Source organism: Apodemus sylvaticus, chromosome 12, assembly GCF_947179515.1.
Source record: "Apodemus sylvaticus chromosome 12, mApoSyl1.1, whole genome shotgun sequence".
Classification (NCBI taxonomy): domain Eukaryota; kingdom Metazoa; phylum Chordata; class Mammalia; order Rodentia; family Muridae; genus Apodemus; species Apodemus sylvaticus.
The window spans coordinates 83,131,502-83,147,564 of record NC_067483.1 but is presented as its reverse complement, the minus strand read 5'-3'; the positions used below and the strand labels follow the sequence as shown (position 1 = coordinate 83,147,564).

General features: G+C 42.2%; 1 protein-coding gene and 1 pseudogene across 1 annotated transcript in view; both read right to left on the bottom strand.

Annotated features, from left to right (window-relative positions):
• Positions 1-16,063, bottom strand: part of Wdr64 (WD repeat domain 64) — a 111,150-nt gene that overhangs the window by 79,179 nt on the left and 15,908 nt on the right. Inside the window, exons 4-7 of the mRNA XM_052200715.1 lie at positions 10,946-11,049; positions 5,830-5,859; positions 4,044-4,154; positions 1,691-1,905 (exon numbers count right to left, since the gene is read on the bottom strand). Coding sequence (XP_052056675.1) covers positions 1,691-1,905; positions 4,044-4,154; positions 5,830-5,859; positions 10,946-11,049 — 460 coding nt within the window. The remainder of the gene's footprint in view (positions 1-1,690; positions 1,906-4,043; positions 4,155-5,829; positions 5,860-10,945; positions 11,050-16,063) is intronic.
• Positions 13,358-16,056, bottom strand: LOC127697728 (ectonucleotide pyrophosphatase/phosphodiesterase family member 1-like; annotated as a pseudogene).

The following is a 16,063-nucleotide window of genomic DNA, read 5'->3' as shown; positions in this document are numbered from 1 at the left end:
ATTTTGTCACAATGACAAGAAAAGGAACTGATAGGAAAGGAATAATCTAGAAGGATCTGAGTGGAGTATTGACAATCTTATCCTTACTTTAATGAAAAACTCTAAGCATCCACATATGATTACCATAAGACTCTGGATATCACATGGCTTCTGGTAGAAGAACAGACACATTCGTGACTGTTGGCATCAACGTTGTACAGTATGCAGGAGAGCACAGTAGAGGAGAGTGCCTTTTTTTAATCTTCCAATCCAAGAGTTTAATTTTTGATATTGGCTAATTTTCTAATTTGTACAGTGTTCCAAATGCCACTGCTTTCTGGCAACATCTTTACTGACTCAAAGTGAACAAATTCAGAGAATGTTGACTTCAGAAACACTTCTATGATGGCTCCAAAATTTAACTGCCCTTCTAGCCCTACCATTTTTTAACTGTAAAGGTTTTAAGATCTCTTGGTGGAAGAAAATGACTTAATACTCAATCTGTATCTACATTTGAGTCTTAAAGATTTAACTAGATGGCATGGTGACTGTCTGTAAATTATCTCCTCGGTGAGCAGTAGAATCACATTCATTCTATCATTCTTATCATTCTTACTTCTGACATATCTATCTAATGGGAAGAGGAACTGACAACAGTCTGTGGACTTTTCTGACAAGAGACCCACCTCTTAGTGGGGAAAATTTCCCAACTATGTTATTCTTAGAATTCCAGCAAAAAGACCAATCATAATTCAAAGCAGCAATGATTATATTGAGCAAAGGTCATGAACAAATACGTAAGCACTAAAATAATGAATGTGAATGTCCACATAAGTACAACTGCCAACTGAGGCCAAAAGAGGGTGTCCGCTCCCCTTAAGCTGAAATTCTGGCATTTGTGAGATGCCCAACATGGGTACTAAAAACTGACTATGGCCCTCTACAAGGTGAGTACATGCTCTTAAGTATTGAGCCATCTCTTCAGCCCAGGAGAATTGTTTTGTTTTATTTTTAATTGAACTTTGAGAATTGTTTTCTAAAATTAAACTTTGAGATCTATTAAAGGGTATCAACTCCTTGTCTCTCATTATTTGTAACAACTATTTATTACAGAATATTTCACTTTTTATATGCATTCTTTTGAGATTTAAGAAGGTTAATCTGGTAGATAGTCAAATCTATCAAATTATTTCTTTAAAATCTGTATCTCATTTACATTTATAAATTTTTGTATTCAATTTCTAGGAATGTTCATAAATGTACATTATATAGGGTTTTTTCAAGATTTCACTTTTTAGCTCAATCTGTCATATACCTATATATAAAATCTACAGATTTTAGCTGCCAACAGCATTTAAATGGAATTTCAGTTACTAATTATGCCTTCCTCATTATCTTGGAAGTTTCTTCAGATGAAAAACAGTTCTTCTTTTGTTTTTATATTTATTGAAAGAAAGTCTTGCTATGTAGCTCAAGGTGGTCTGGAATTCACTAGATAGTCCAGGCTAGCCTCAAGCTCATGGTTCTTCTGACTGCCTCTCAGGCCCAGGAATTATAGATGTGTGCCTCCAAGCCTAGATTAGGCATCCCTTATTGAGCTTTGACTCTTAAAAGTACTGAGTGTCTTACATCCCATTTCACTATACGTGCAACTAACTGAATAACGTCTATAATTATTAGAGCATAAGGAGTATTCACACAATGCCTTTACCTTTTAAAGTTCTTAGAGTCAAGGACCTGAGTTTGTAATTTCTTTTTGGTTTTTGCCTGCTTTAATCCGAAGTCATCGCTATTTACGGTGAACCTGTTCACAAATCCGCCATCATCCCCCAGGAGGATGTCATCTCTGCAGAGCTGGTCAGGCAAGGGCACCACACACACGCATAGCAGGCAGTGGTCCATGGGCTTGATGACAAAATAGTGCTCCTGAAACCAGAGACAGTCTTAAGTTAGTTACACTCTTAGGAATACATATCACTGGGATCTTCACTCAGTAGCAGAGCCTTTGTTCAGTAGGCATGAGTTCCACTCCCAGTATCACACACACACACACACACACACCATGAGAGAGAGAGAGAGAGAGAGAGAGAGAGAGAGAGAGAGAGAGAGAGAGAGGGAAGGGATAAAGAAAACTTGTTTTCATTATTATTTTCTTTTCTGTGCTGTTTCTCATTCTAGATCCAACAGTGATATAAGAATTAGGAAAATCTAGGCAAAAATTAACCAAATAAAAATTAAAGCTGTGAACCTAGCTCAGTCCTTTGGGGTACTTCATATAGAAACAAGGGGAGCTATTCCCTAGGACAGGGTGAGGATGGGGATTATGACCCAGAATGCCCTTTCTTGACTTTTTAAGGAAATACTGAACTGGCCTCAAACTCACTATGAATTCTAGAAAAATTTTAACCCCCTGACCTTCCTGCCTGTGCCTTCCAAGTGCTGGGACCCTGGGTATATGCCACTGTGCCTGTTTGTGGAGTGCCAGGCCTTGGAAGTCAAGATGTCGCCTCCATGCTAGGTAATATGCATGAGTTTGATAAGCAATTACTAAGAGAAAAGTATTTGAACTTCCATGTTTATCCATAAATATGCAACAAGTACTTGCAATCTAAATTCTTAGAGGGTTCACTAAAATTGGCAAATATCATCCCTTTTCCAGAACTCAGTGCCCTAAGAGAGAAGAAACAGACTAAAATTTCTATTTTTTTATTCTCCTTCTTTAAAATGAGTCACAAGTGTCATATTTTGAAGTCCATTGATCCATCGGCTAATGTGCACTGACCACTAACTGGGTGCAAACGTTATTCCAGGCCTGACTGTGCAGGATGAGCCCAACATAGTTCCCACTCTGTGGAAGCTACCCTGCAAGAAGGGAAGCCAGAGACACAGATGGAGCACAGTGCTGTGGACGGGTGAGGCCACTTCAGGTTATGTGGGCAAAGGTGGTAGTGGGGTATGATGGGAGGGGGGTGACCTTTGATCTGGGACCTAAATTGATGGAAAGAATTAAAAAATTTGGTGTCAAAGGGGCAGTAGTTCCAGATTAGAAGATTAACATTGAAAGGGGCAGAGAGGAAGAGACCATGAGCCTTGCTTTATCAAACAGGAGCTTGAGTGTCAGATCCAAGGATGTTTGCAGAGAGGGAGGGGAGGGAGGAAGGGAAGGGGAGATTAGCAGGGGATAGAAGGGAGGAGATGTGAGAAGAGAGAGGATTCAGCAAGAGGGAAGGGGCCTGAGCAGAATAGGGAGATGGAACTAAGGCCAAGCTGACAAGGGCAGAAGGAAGCTTAGCAGGAGGTGCAGACTGCAGGTTAGCTCAGCAGATCAGCTAAGTGTGCAGGTTCTGTTCTGTGGTGATAACCTATGGCTTGTAGCTCCATAGCAGGGTTCAGCCACTGTGTGCAGCAGGAAGGGCAGAGACATCTTTCTAAGTCTAAGGCCACATTAGGAAGCTAGCAGGGGGCAGGGGACCGCTGTGCTCAGATAGCCCAGCTATGGTGCCAGCAGGAAGGGAATCCCCCTAGAGATAAGGAAGAAGTTCCTCTGAGTTACAAACCAAGTGTGGAGGCAAGAGAGCCTGAACAAGGCCTGACTGGGGAGAGAGGCTGCAGACTTGATAACAGGCATAAGCAAGAAGACAATGCTTGGCTTTATAGAAGGAGATAAACAAACAAAGGAGTTTCACTTGGTGGCAGGAGAATCCCTGGAGCCATCTGTGCCAGTAAAGACTAGACAGGGTGGTGTGGAAAGACCACCCCCCTGCTCTCCAATCTCAGAAAACAAAATAAAACTCAAACTCAATAGCAACACCAGAACCCAAAAGAATTACCCCCTTTACTCTCAAAATTCAGGACAATATGAGACCCAAATGAAATTCTGAAATAAAACAGCATTCTCTTTCAACATTCCAGGGTACAGATGCTGAACTCCAACGTAGAGGTTACTCAGCAAGATCTCTCACATTATACCAGATACTCATTACACAGTGGCCCGGCTCATATCCTTACAGGTATTGAACATACACTCTTCTCATTTCTTTCTGCCATTTCTCATCGCACAGTACCTGGCTGCTCCCTTGAGCTTTATAATCCCAGACAATAATGGTCCTCTCTGTGGTGGCAACAATTCGCTTTAGCTGGCCGAGGTAATCGCAGCCCGTAATCCAGGAGGTATCCTGAGAGAAAAGCATAGAGTTGGAGGCTATGGGGGCTAAGGATGACACTCACGTCATAGAGCATTTGTCTAGCATGCACCAGGCCTTAGGTGTAGTCTCCAGTACCACAAGGCAGAGGGACCTGGGGGATTAGGAATGACATTTTTTCTTCCACTTCAAGGTATTAGATAGCAGGACGTAGATTATTGACATTAGAAGTCCCATTTGGCAGTAGTGCCTGCAGAGCATCCCCTCTGAGTGGCATACAGAAAGAAAAAAGCTCTCCAATCTACCTTGTTTCTTAGTATCATTAATTGGAGACTGATTCGGTTACTTGGGAATTTGCTTCTTGGGAGAACAAGGCAGCTGGATGAGCAGTCTGCTTTTCCACCATTCTTATCACTGAGACCTTTTATTTACACGGGCACCCAGACTCCAGGCTCTGATTCAGCACATACTGCCTGCTAACATGTTCATCTAGAAAAACCCCTAGTGGTCAGTGATCTGTCTGATCAGAAGCTGAGGCCCATGAGTCTTTCTTGGGTCAAGACTCAAGTCAGGAAGCTCTAACAGCATCAGCATCAGCTGAGGCTATGCAGAAACAGCAGCCTGGATTGCCTGGAATGCCAGAAACTTCTGCGTGGCCTTGAATTTTCCATAAACCCAACAGGAATTCTAATGGGTTAGTTCTGGTACAGAAATGGAGGCTGAGAGGTTTAACAGGAACCCTGGCTCCCTTACCAAGTGCTATGTTGGTAGTTTAGGGCACTCACTGGGTGCAAGCAGATAGGGATAAAACAAAACACAGAAACCAAACCTCCAGCATTCCCCCATCTCTCATAAATCCTCAGGGTAGGGAGGGGATCAGAAAGTAAGACATTGCAGCTTGCCTTCTGCTGCAAGGTTACTACTGTCCTGATTAGAGACATGCAATACGTGAATTACAAAATTGTACAAAATTTTTATGGCATTTTCATGCTGAAAAAAATGTTCTCAAATTATTTCCATGTTGTTCTCATAATTTGGGGTGTCAGTGTTATGAAAATGGCATTAAATTAAAATGCAGAAGCTTTTAATTTTAATTAAAATTCCAAGAAGTAGCTAGTTTCCCAGCAATCCTCCATAGATAATTGAACTCCAGGAAGTAACACGCGGGTCTTTGCTATTATTCAAGGCTTCGTTTTGAGCCTAGTCAATAAATGCAAATTTACAATTGTTAGATATCATTAAAAACACGATTTAAGAACGTTTGTGTAGGGTGTGCGTTCATGTGTTTGTGTGTGATCCATAATGCAGATGCCAATGATGTAGATGTGGTGGTCACAGGACAACCCTAGCGTCAGTCAACCCTTCCTTCCAGTTGGAGAGACAGTCTCTTACTGATGGATGCTGCATAAAGCAACCTCACTGAGCTGTGAGCATCCTGGATTTCTCCCATTCCCACTCCCATCTTATCCTCATGAGCATGGGGATGACAGACATGCACCACAGGGTCCAGCTTTACACGGACCCTGGGGATTCAAACATCAGTCCTCATATTTGCATACTAATCACCTTACCCCCTGAGCCCTCTCTCCAAACCTTTATGAGCTGAGCCTCTTCAAGTAGGCACTTTGTGGAGATTTTGAGCAACTCTGGGAGAGCCATCATCCAGCCTTAACTCTGAGTTATATTTAAAAAATGTTAATGTACTTACTGTAACATTGGTGCTGGTCTGAACCCTCATCTGTGGGTAAAGATAAACTCTAGTTAGACTCTCCAGTAAGAATCAGAAAGCTATGGTAGCACACAATGACTCCGGCTTCATCTCACTCATCACACCTGCTGAGAGATTTCCTCCTTACTTCTTTCTCAGATTCACCTAGCCCTGTAAAATAACACAACTTGGTTTGCAGAGGACAAGGCTTCCGGCTCTATAGCTGGTGCTTCTCGTAGCCATGGCGACTGGCCTCTTGAAATTACTATTGTTGTTGTTGTTCCTACATGCAAACGCCTCATTTTTCCCCAGCTACTGGGTGCAACATTTGTTATCAAAAGTTAAAAATGTGAACTAATATGGCAAGGACGAGAGTGGCCCAGAGAATTGCTGCACGAGAAAGAGTGGGCATATGAACAATGTAGAAAAATATCACATGGTTCATTTGAAGGACTTCTCCTCAAGTTAATGGATGTCTTTGGAATATTCTGTCCAGGGGCTCTCCACTGAAGCTCCTATGCACAGTGTCCTAGGCACTAGACTAAATATCACAGATATGCCCCATACAGAGAGCTAGTAGGTAGCGGTGGCTCTCAGACCCTGGAAGGCAAGATGATTGTTGCCAGGATCACAGCTAAGGTATCCCCATGACAAAGTTTCTTCTTCAGATGGTGCTGGTCAGTGGCTTGGAAATGGCTTCCCTAAAGGGATGTTCTCCATGGACAAAAGAGCAGGGCAGGGAGGCTCAGGGATAGTTTTTCAAGGAGGCTACAACTGTCTTTCATCAGAAGAGTGCTAAGAGGCTCTACACTCAGATTCATATTTCTGGATAGAAAAAAAAAAAAAAACCCTAGCGGGGCAGTGGTGGTGAATGCTTTTAATCCCAGCACTTGGAGGCAGAGGTAGGTGGACTTCTGATTTGAGGTCAGCCTGGTCTACAAAGTGAGTTCTAGGACAGCCAGGGCTACACAGAGAAACCCTGTTTCAAAAAATACAAATACAAAAACAAAAACCAACCAACCAAACAAACAAAAAACCCTAGTGTTTCAAGGAAGGTCTTTAAGAGCAGGATAGAGCACTGTATTTCCTGTAGTGGTTGGCATCCTTAACTTGGAGAGAGATGATCTAGATCTGGGTGGTTCCCAAACTGATGCTGTGACCCTTTAATACAGTTTCTTACGTTGTGGTGACCCCTACCCCCATTCATAAAATTGTTTCCATTGCTACTTCATAACTGTAATTATGCTGCTGTTGTGAATTGTTGTGTAACTATCTGATATCTAGGATAGCTGATATTGGGCCCCTATAAAAGGGTCATTGGAGCACAAGGTTGAAAGCCACTGATAGAGATCATGGTTTGCCTTCTCTGAGAAAGTCTGTGAGGGATTGTCATCTTTAACCACTCCCAGTGCAGGATCAGTCCCTGACAGGGATCCTGAATACATAAAAGTACAAAAGCAAATGGCCCAGCAACATCATAGTTCTCCCCTGACAGCTGGTATTGTGTTTCCAGCCACTTCCAGGGTCTGTTGCCTCGACTTCCCCAACCTGGGTGGTAGCTTAGACCATGAGCCAGAATAAACCCTTCCTTTCTTAAGTTGTTTTTATCCAAAATTTTGTTACAGTAACAGGAAAGGGAACTAAGATGGTCCCCTACGTCCAACTTTGGTGGGAACAATTTTTTTTAAAGTTCTCTTCCTTTATCATCCTTGCCGATTTTTAGTGTCTTTAATGCCTTAGCTTTTGCATGAATTGTTATTCATGATATTTCTAGGCTCTATCACCAAGAAAATCCTTAGCTTTATTCATTCTTTCTCAGGTAGGGCAATTATGTGTTTTTTAATGCCTGCCTTTAAAAAGTGATCTCTGTGACCTACACAGGGATTCAGGGGATGTTCTTCCATAATGACCACCCATGGTTAAGGAATGTAACATTTAAAATAATATTTGTTTCTAGTGTGTCAATGCCTAACATAATTTTAAAGTACTCTTTTCTCTCCAGTCCCATTGTGTGTGTGTGTGTGTGTGTGTGTGTGTGTGATATGTGATATGTGTCAGGGGGAGAGTAAGAATGTATATGTCTGATATATGCAAGTGTGTGCAAGCGTGTGGATGCTTGTACATGTGCACAAACCCCGGAAGCCAAAGGAAGACATCAGCTCTTCTGTTCTATCACTCTCCACCTAGTTCCTTAAGTCAGGGTCTCTCTCTCTGAACCCGAAGCTCCCCACTTGCAGCTAGGCTTGGCTGGCCAATAAACTCCCAAAAATCAGCCTGTCTCTACCATGTCTTAACCGCCACCACCTAGCATTGCGGTTACAGGCACATGAGGCCATGTGCCTGTATTTTCATGGTTGTTGTTGTTGTTTGTTTTGTTTTTTAATTTATTTTTTAATTGAATATCATCTTCATTTACATTGCCAATGGTAAAACCTTTCCCGATATCCCCCCTCCCCTAAGACCCCCAACCCCTCCCCTTCCTCCTTCCTCCTGCCTCCATGTATATGCCTCTCCACCCAACACACTCCCTCCTCCCCCCACCCCCACCTCGGTTTCCCTTTGTCCCGGCCTCTGTTCAGCCTTTACCTGACCAAGGACCATTCCTCCCACTGATGCCCAACAAGGTCTTCCTCTGCCACATTTTTGGCTGGAACCATGTGTGCTCCCTAGTTTGGTCCCTGGGGGTCTTGGGGTGTCTGGGTGGCCAAAATCATTGTTCTTCCCATGGGGTTGTAAACCCCTTCAGCTTCTCTGGACCATCCTCTAGCTCCTCCATTGGGGACCCCATGCCCAGTCCAATAGTTGGTTGTTAGCATCTCCCTCTGTATTTGTAAGGCTCTGGCAGGGCCCCTCCAGAGACAACCATGGTATGCTCCTTTTGGTATACACTTCTTGTCGTCCATAGTAGTGTCAGGGTTTGTTGACTGTTTATAGGATGAATCCCCAGGTAGGGCTGTCTCTGGGTGACCTTTACTTCAGTCTCTCCTCCACACATTGTCTCTCTTATTGCTCCTGTGGCTATTTTGTTCCCTTTCTTAGAGGAACCGAAACACCCTCACTTAAGTTCTCCTTTTCCTTGAGCTTGGTGAATTCTAACTTGTTTATTTTGAGCTTTTAGGCTAACATCCACTTATTAGTGAGTGCATACCATGTGTGTTCTTTTGTGATTGAGTTGCCTCACTCAGGATGACACTTTCTAGTTCCATCCATTTGCCTAAGAATTTCATGAATTCATTGTTTTTAATAGCTAAATAGTACTCCACTGTGTATATATACCATAGTTTCTGTATCCATTCCTCTGTTGAGGGACATCTGTGTTCTTTCCATCTTCTGGCTATTATAAATAAGGCAGCTATGAACATAGTGGAACATGTGTCCTTATTACATGTAGGAGCATCTTCTGGGTATATGCCCAGGAGTGGTATAGCTGAGTCCGCTGGTAGTACTATGTCTAATTTTCTGAGGAATCACCAAACTGATTTCCAGAGTGGTTTTACCAGCTTGCAATCCCACCAACAATGGAGAATCGTTCCTTTTCTCCCACATCCTCTCCAGCAACTGCTGTCCCCTGAGTTTTTCATCTTAGCCATTCTGACTGGTCCTGTCTTAGAGGGAGTCCTGCTGAAGATCCCACTTCCTGATACTTTCATGGTATTTTCAATTAAGTACTTGGGATTCAAACTCAGGTCTTCATGCTCATATGACATATGCAACCTCCTTGTCTGCCCCCCACCCCGCCCCGCCAATTACTTCCTTTCCTCCTTCCTTTCCTTTCTTCCCTTCCCTTCCTTTCTTCCCCCCACCTCTCTCTCCTTTGTTCATTCAATCATTATTGTTTTACGATCCTGTCATATTATTTTATAAGAATAGAGGTGAGCTTCTGTGTGTTTGAAAGTTTCCATGCGCTCAACTGTAAACTCTGTGGTGACCTTTGCTTTGTTTGGGGTGTGTGAAGCATCCCAGAGGAAGCCACCTTACTTTCCCACAATCAAGGACCACTTTACAGTGCTGATCATTATTTCCCTCCTCATGGTGTTATAGATCCCATCTTGGTTCTGAAGACACAAAGGTCTGTATTGAGAAGGGAGCTAATGCTTTAAGGGGAGAAGGAAGGAGATGGAGAAGGGTTATGTGTAAAAGAGGCCAGTTTTCTGATCCTTTGTTTACCATATTCATTGCCAAAATTTGCTGGGTGCTCACAGTCATTAGATGTATTCACTTATTTTTTTAAAATTTATTTATGCATTTATTTATTTATGTATTTCTTTATTTAATGTATATGAGTATACTATGGCTGTCTTCAGACATACCAGAAGAGGGCACCAGATGCCATTACAAATGGTTGTAAGCCACCATGTGGTTGCTGGGAATTGAACTCAGGACCTCTGGAAGAACATTCACTGCTCTTAACTGCTAAACTGTCTCTCCAGTCCCAGTCAGTGCTCTTAATTGATGAGTCATCATCTCTCCAGTGCCTGTATTCACTTTTTTAACAAGTACAACAAACTATGTTGGGAAGCAAAATCTATTGCTCTGGGTGGGGTCTGGGGCCTAAAGACATTGATTACCATAGCTGCGTGTATAGCAGACTCTGCCCACATACCCAACAGCCCAGTGCCCAGATGACCCTTGCCTAACAGTCTTATTGCCCTAGATGTGATCTTCTGGAAAACTCTCTGAGTTAAGTGTTATTGCAAGGCTAACATAGATTTTGGAAACAATGACTATTTCAAATACATTTTTCTTGTTTCACCTACCCTTTTCTTCAGTTAAAAATGAACTTGGAATCTTTACTCTCTGTTTAGCAGCAAGACTGTCTCTCTTACTTTCACAATGAAGATGTTATGTAGGACACACCACCGCACAGTCTGTTGAAATCTCTCACATTTAAAAAAAATGGGAAAGCTCAAAATGTATGAATTTAGAAATGTTGATAATAGTCAAACCTAAGAAATAAACCCAAGGTTCTGCAATCTCCTTATTACTATTTTATTCCTTAGTCACACAGACATGTTTTTGTATTTTCTGAGACATTTGGATAGTGCATAGATAAAATAAAACAGAGGAAGAAAAAGGTGGGGGAGAAGGAGGGGAAGGGGCCAAGATTCCAAGTTACCTGGCTATTGAAGACTGTTATTAGTCCTTTCTGAGATGCTGTTATCAATAAATCCAGCTGTGGGACCTTCACAATACATTTGATCACATCACGTCGTCTACTGCCTGTTAAAAGCACACAAGTAATGTCAACTCCCAGAGGTTCTAAAATTCATTTGTTATTGATGTAAAACTTAAAATTAAATAAAGCCAAAAAAAAAGCAAAACAAAACAAAAAACAAACAATAACAGCAAAAAATAACAAAACAAACAACAACAAAACCAAAACACCCATAAATGCTGCTTGGCTTTAATTATCCTTAGAGACATAGTATGAATATATAGTGTCTCTTTGTGTGTGTGTGTGTGTGTGTGTGTGTGTGTGTCAGGCAACCAGGATTTTTTATTTATTTATTTATTTTTATTTACATTGCAAATGATTTCCCCTTTTCTGGGTCCCCACTCCCCGAAAGTCCCATAAGCTCTCTTCTGTCCCCCTATTCTTCCATCCACCCCTTCCCACTTCCCTGTTCTGGAATTCCCCTATACTCTTGCACTGAGTCTTTCCAGAACCAGGGCTACTCCTCCATTTTTTTTGGACATCATTTAATTTGTGGATTATGTCCTGGGTATTCAAAGTTTCTAGGCTAATATCCACTTATCAGTGAGTGCATACCATGATTGATCTTTTGAGACTGGGTTACCTCACTTAGTATGATGTTCTAGTGTCTCAGCTAAATATGGTCTATGAATTTCCAAAGAACCTGCAACTTGCACACCTCTCCCAGCACACACACATACACACCCCACTATGGATACATTTCACAGAAAATAGGTTTCTAAACATCATTTGGAAGCTTTCTATTTTGAGATTTGTCTCATCTTTTAATGGCCTTTGCTTTGAAGTATCACCATCATGGTCTACAGAGACTAAAGTCTTAACATTATCTCAGGCTCTCCTGTATAAAAGAACAAAACCGCCTTAATGCTGTCTTAAGGCTTCTAACAACATTCTGTGCATTTGGGAAAATAATAGATACTTTGATGCTCCCGCACCCACCTTCTGGCTGAAGGACAAAGCAGTATACACACTACTTCTCAGAGTGAGTTAACCCTTGTTTGTTTGGATTTTAGTTTTGTGTGTAACCCAGGCTAGCCATGAATTCATACCATTCCTCTTGCCCCAGTCTCCCAGGGGCTGGGATTACAGTCTTTTCCTAGGTGGTATAATTTTTATTATTGTAAACACTTAAAGAAGAAAGGAACGGAACAGAGTCAATATACCAATTACCAGACATTCCTAAGTGAAAATATAAGTATCCTGGGGAGATGTGTCTGTCGTTCACTGTACTGTCCCCAGACACACACTGTAAGTACTGAGCTACACCCTCACTCTGAAATGCATTTTTATTTTTTATTTATTTTTATTTTTTATTTTTTTATAAAAAAAGAAAATATCATTACACACCTTCAAATGGAACAGCTAAGCCAGTCAAAGCCCTTCTCCCACAGGGTGGGGGATCTCTTGTGCAGAGAATACACTCTTCTCAATGAAAAATGTCACTTTGCAAGAGCCAGGGAGTTCTCTGAGGTTTCATCCAAACAAAGACCAATTGTAATGGCCTGAGAGAACCATGCTCAGGGTGCTTTTCAGTCTTCATTTATTTCTAGTGAAGAGGACTGGGCTGTGCATGCCCGTGCATGTGCATATGCAAGAGTGTGCACACATGTAAGCGTGTGTTACATGTGCATGTGTGTACATGCATGTGTGTGCATGTGTGTGTGCAGGTGTGCATATGCATGTGTGTGTGTGCATAGAGTCTGATTTTTATAAAAAGTAGATATACTCAACTCACAAATTTTCCATCAATAGTCCAGTTTTCGAAAGCCGCTAAACCTGAAGAGATCCAATCACAGTTTGTTTTAAAAGCACAAGACTAATGATTTGGTTATTGGAGGAGACAGAAAAGATAGAAATAGGACCTCATTTAGTTAAAACTGAAACTCCACATAAAAATTAATCCAGAACCATTTTCATTTTTTTAATGGGACGTGAGCTACCCCAGTCCCTTTACTTAGTTTTATTAACAATAATATGATTTCAGTGTCAGGTCCCCAGACCATGTATACTGCCCCTTGTCCTTTAAGGGAGACTCAAGAGCATTTCTGGGTGTGAAGTGAAGTGTCTTTTCTCCCAGTGTATTAGTAACACATCTAATTCTTAGACAGGAAATCTGCAGGGCACAGGATAGTAACACTCTGAAGATATGCTGATTCGTCACACAGCCCAGGGGCACCGACACCACACAGGATTCCCAGTTTTAACTCCACTTGACAGTTTCCAAACAATGCAAAAGTGTAGAGGACTGTATAAAATATAAGACTCTTTCAAAAAAGATCTATGGTGTATTTCTTAGTAAAAAAAAAAAAAAAATCAGTCTTCTTGGCTGAAGATTGGCAAATGTGTTTTCAACCTCAGCAATTTTGAAACTGACTCTTGTTGGTCCTGGTAGAAACTGAGGCCGGTGATGAGTTCGACGTCTGTGACCCGAGCTCTGTGCAAGGCCAGCAGCTCCTCCATCCACGAAGATGCCTGGTTCTCATGCGTACAGCTCTCAATGTTATCAGGCCTGTGAGGCAGTCTGAAGGCTGAGGGCTCCAAGGCCATACACTCTAAGGGAGTCTCAGATAGCTGCTTGCAGCTGGTGAGCACAATGAAGAAATGTGTTGGAATCAGAATTTCTTGACTGCAGATGACTCTGCTACTTTGTTTCGGGATCTCTAAGGAATCATAACATCCATCATAATCAAAGTCAAACACAGGACCACTGACAACATTGATGCCATTCCTTTCTTGGGCATACCACTGCAGGAGGGTGTCATGACGGTAGTGCCATATAACTTGACAACTCTGATATATTGGCACTATATTAGAAGTAAGCAACGTTTCAGAATATATTTGACTTGAAACTCTATTTAGTCTCAGTGGCGTGAGGAACCCCTAACTTAGCTTAGCATTGCTTTTATAATAGGAACATTTATGCACAGGGCTAAGGGGAATCCAAAGGTCCTGGTACAAACAGTTAGAAAAGTTGTCTCTGGGGAGCTGGTCATTACTGAGGAAGGTATAAGATGTCCAGAGAGGCATAATGAGGTCCAGGTTGTATCTGGTCAAAAACTGATGCTGATGGAGTAGACAGAGGTGGTGCTGCTTCAGTAGAATCCAGGACCTTCCGTAGGGTACAGTCATATAGTAAATATCATCATCTTCCATGAACAGACTAAGTTGTTTCTCAAAGTCATAATCCAGGGGTCACACGTGCAGCCGAGGTTATTGGATATTGATTTGATTGGACACTAGGATGGGAAGCTCTCTTCTTTGGGATGACTTGGGTTATAAAAGGATTTCTCTAGAAGGTGGTTGAGACTGCCATGAGTTCCATCATTAGGAGCTGGAATCAAAAGCAATAAATCACACAATAAGTTATAGACTTCAATATTTTCAAAGAAGTCAACTTCAGCACTGTGCTTGAAGGCAGGTCCATAGCCGATAAAGAGAGCTTGCATGTTTGAAAACAAGTTGTCAGAGCCATGAAATACACTTCCACAGTATTTCCTTTCTGATGGATTCAACGCAAGTAGCCACCGAGGGTCCAGATAGAAGGTCAGCAGCTCGATCCTGTCACTTTTAGTGAAGTGTAAGCACTTGGGTATCTAGAAGTATTTCAGGTAAGGCCAGGAATGCTGGTTTGGTTCCCGGCAATGAAAAGTACGTCTCCAGAACATCAGTGGGTCTCAGTCGAGCCGCAGGTCCTTATACAACTAACATTGCTCACGTCCCCCAGATACTTATTCAGATATACATATCTGCCTTGTTCCGTGCCATGATCTGAAATGAGGATGAGGTTCAGGCATTTATCCAAGCCCAGGTCCTTCAGGCCATCCATCAGCATGCCAACCATGCAGTCAACCTTCTGCAAGGCCTTGATGACATCTTCCACATTGCCGTTGATCGCCAAAGAAAGTCAGGACTGGAACTCAAGCAGGTCAAGAAGCAGGAGCTGATACAGAGGCCATGGAGGGATGTTCCTTACTGGCTTGCTTCCCCTGGCTTGCTCAGCCTGCTTTCTTATCTGAAATGCATTTTTAAAGGCACACCAGATGAACTGGTGAGTTTTAGCTACACCACTTTGTGCTCCCAGAGGGTCATGCTTCCAGCCACCAGCCCAAGGAATCTTTGGAACCACGAATGAAAGATACACACACACACATTAGCTTATTTTTAATATGCCATCTAGTTCAATGTCTAGGCCCTTTTAATCCTTTGCCTGCTATCCTAGGTCCAATTGGAGGAATTATGTCACTGTATAGGCAGTCTTTGAGGTCCCCTATGCCCAAGGCCCCTCCAAGTGTGGAAGAGACCCTCCTGTTGGCTGCCTGTGTAAAACAAGTCCTTTCTGCTGCTTTCAGATCAAGATGTAGAACTCTCAGCTTCCTCTCCAGCACTATGTCTGCTTGCATGCTACCATGCTTCCTACCATGATAATAATTGACTGAACCTCTGAAACTGGAAGCCAGGCCCAACTAAATGTTTGCCTTTCTAAGAGTTGCCTTGGTTATAATGTCTTGTCACAGCAATGAAACCAAACTAAGGTACTTCCCAACCCTTTCCAACCTTGGAGCAAACAATGACAAAAACCCTAAGTGTCAACAGTGGAGAGGTTGGAGTACCCAAATCCAAGGGTCAGATCTGTTCCAAAGGACAGTTGGAAACTGGAAAGTACCTGAATTGAGCTAATGTCTATCTATAGCTGCCTCAAACTCAGCTCAGAGATAGTGTCTTTAAAAGAATCAAGGGTAGGAGCTTGGGAGTAACTTCACTTGGGGACTCTTCAAGAATACTATAAAACCATGTGTTTTTTTCTGGTGACACTGGAACATATACTAATAGGATGCCATCATACAGAGACTTCACTTGGGGCCTGAACTTCTTCACATGATGGCTTCTTTTCTGTCACATTCTATAGTGTTTTTCAGAGCAAGAAGTTGTCTGTTTCAATTACAGGTAGTTTCTCTCCACACCGAACCCAAACTGCTATTTCTTTCTCTTATGGGGAAACTGAGTGAGGACATGTAGGGT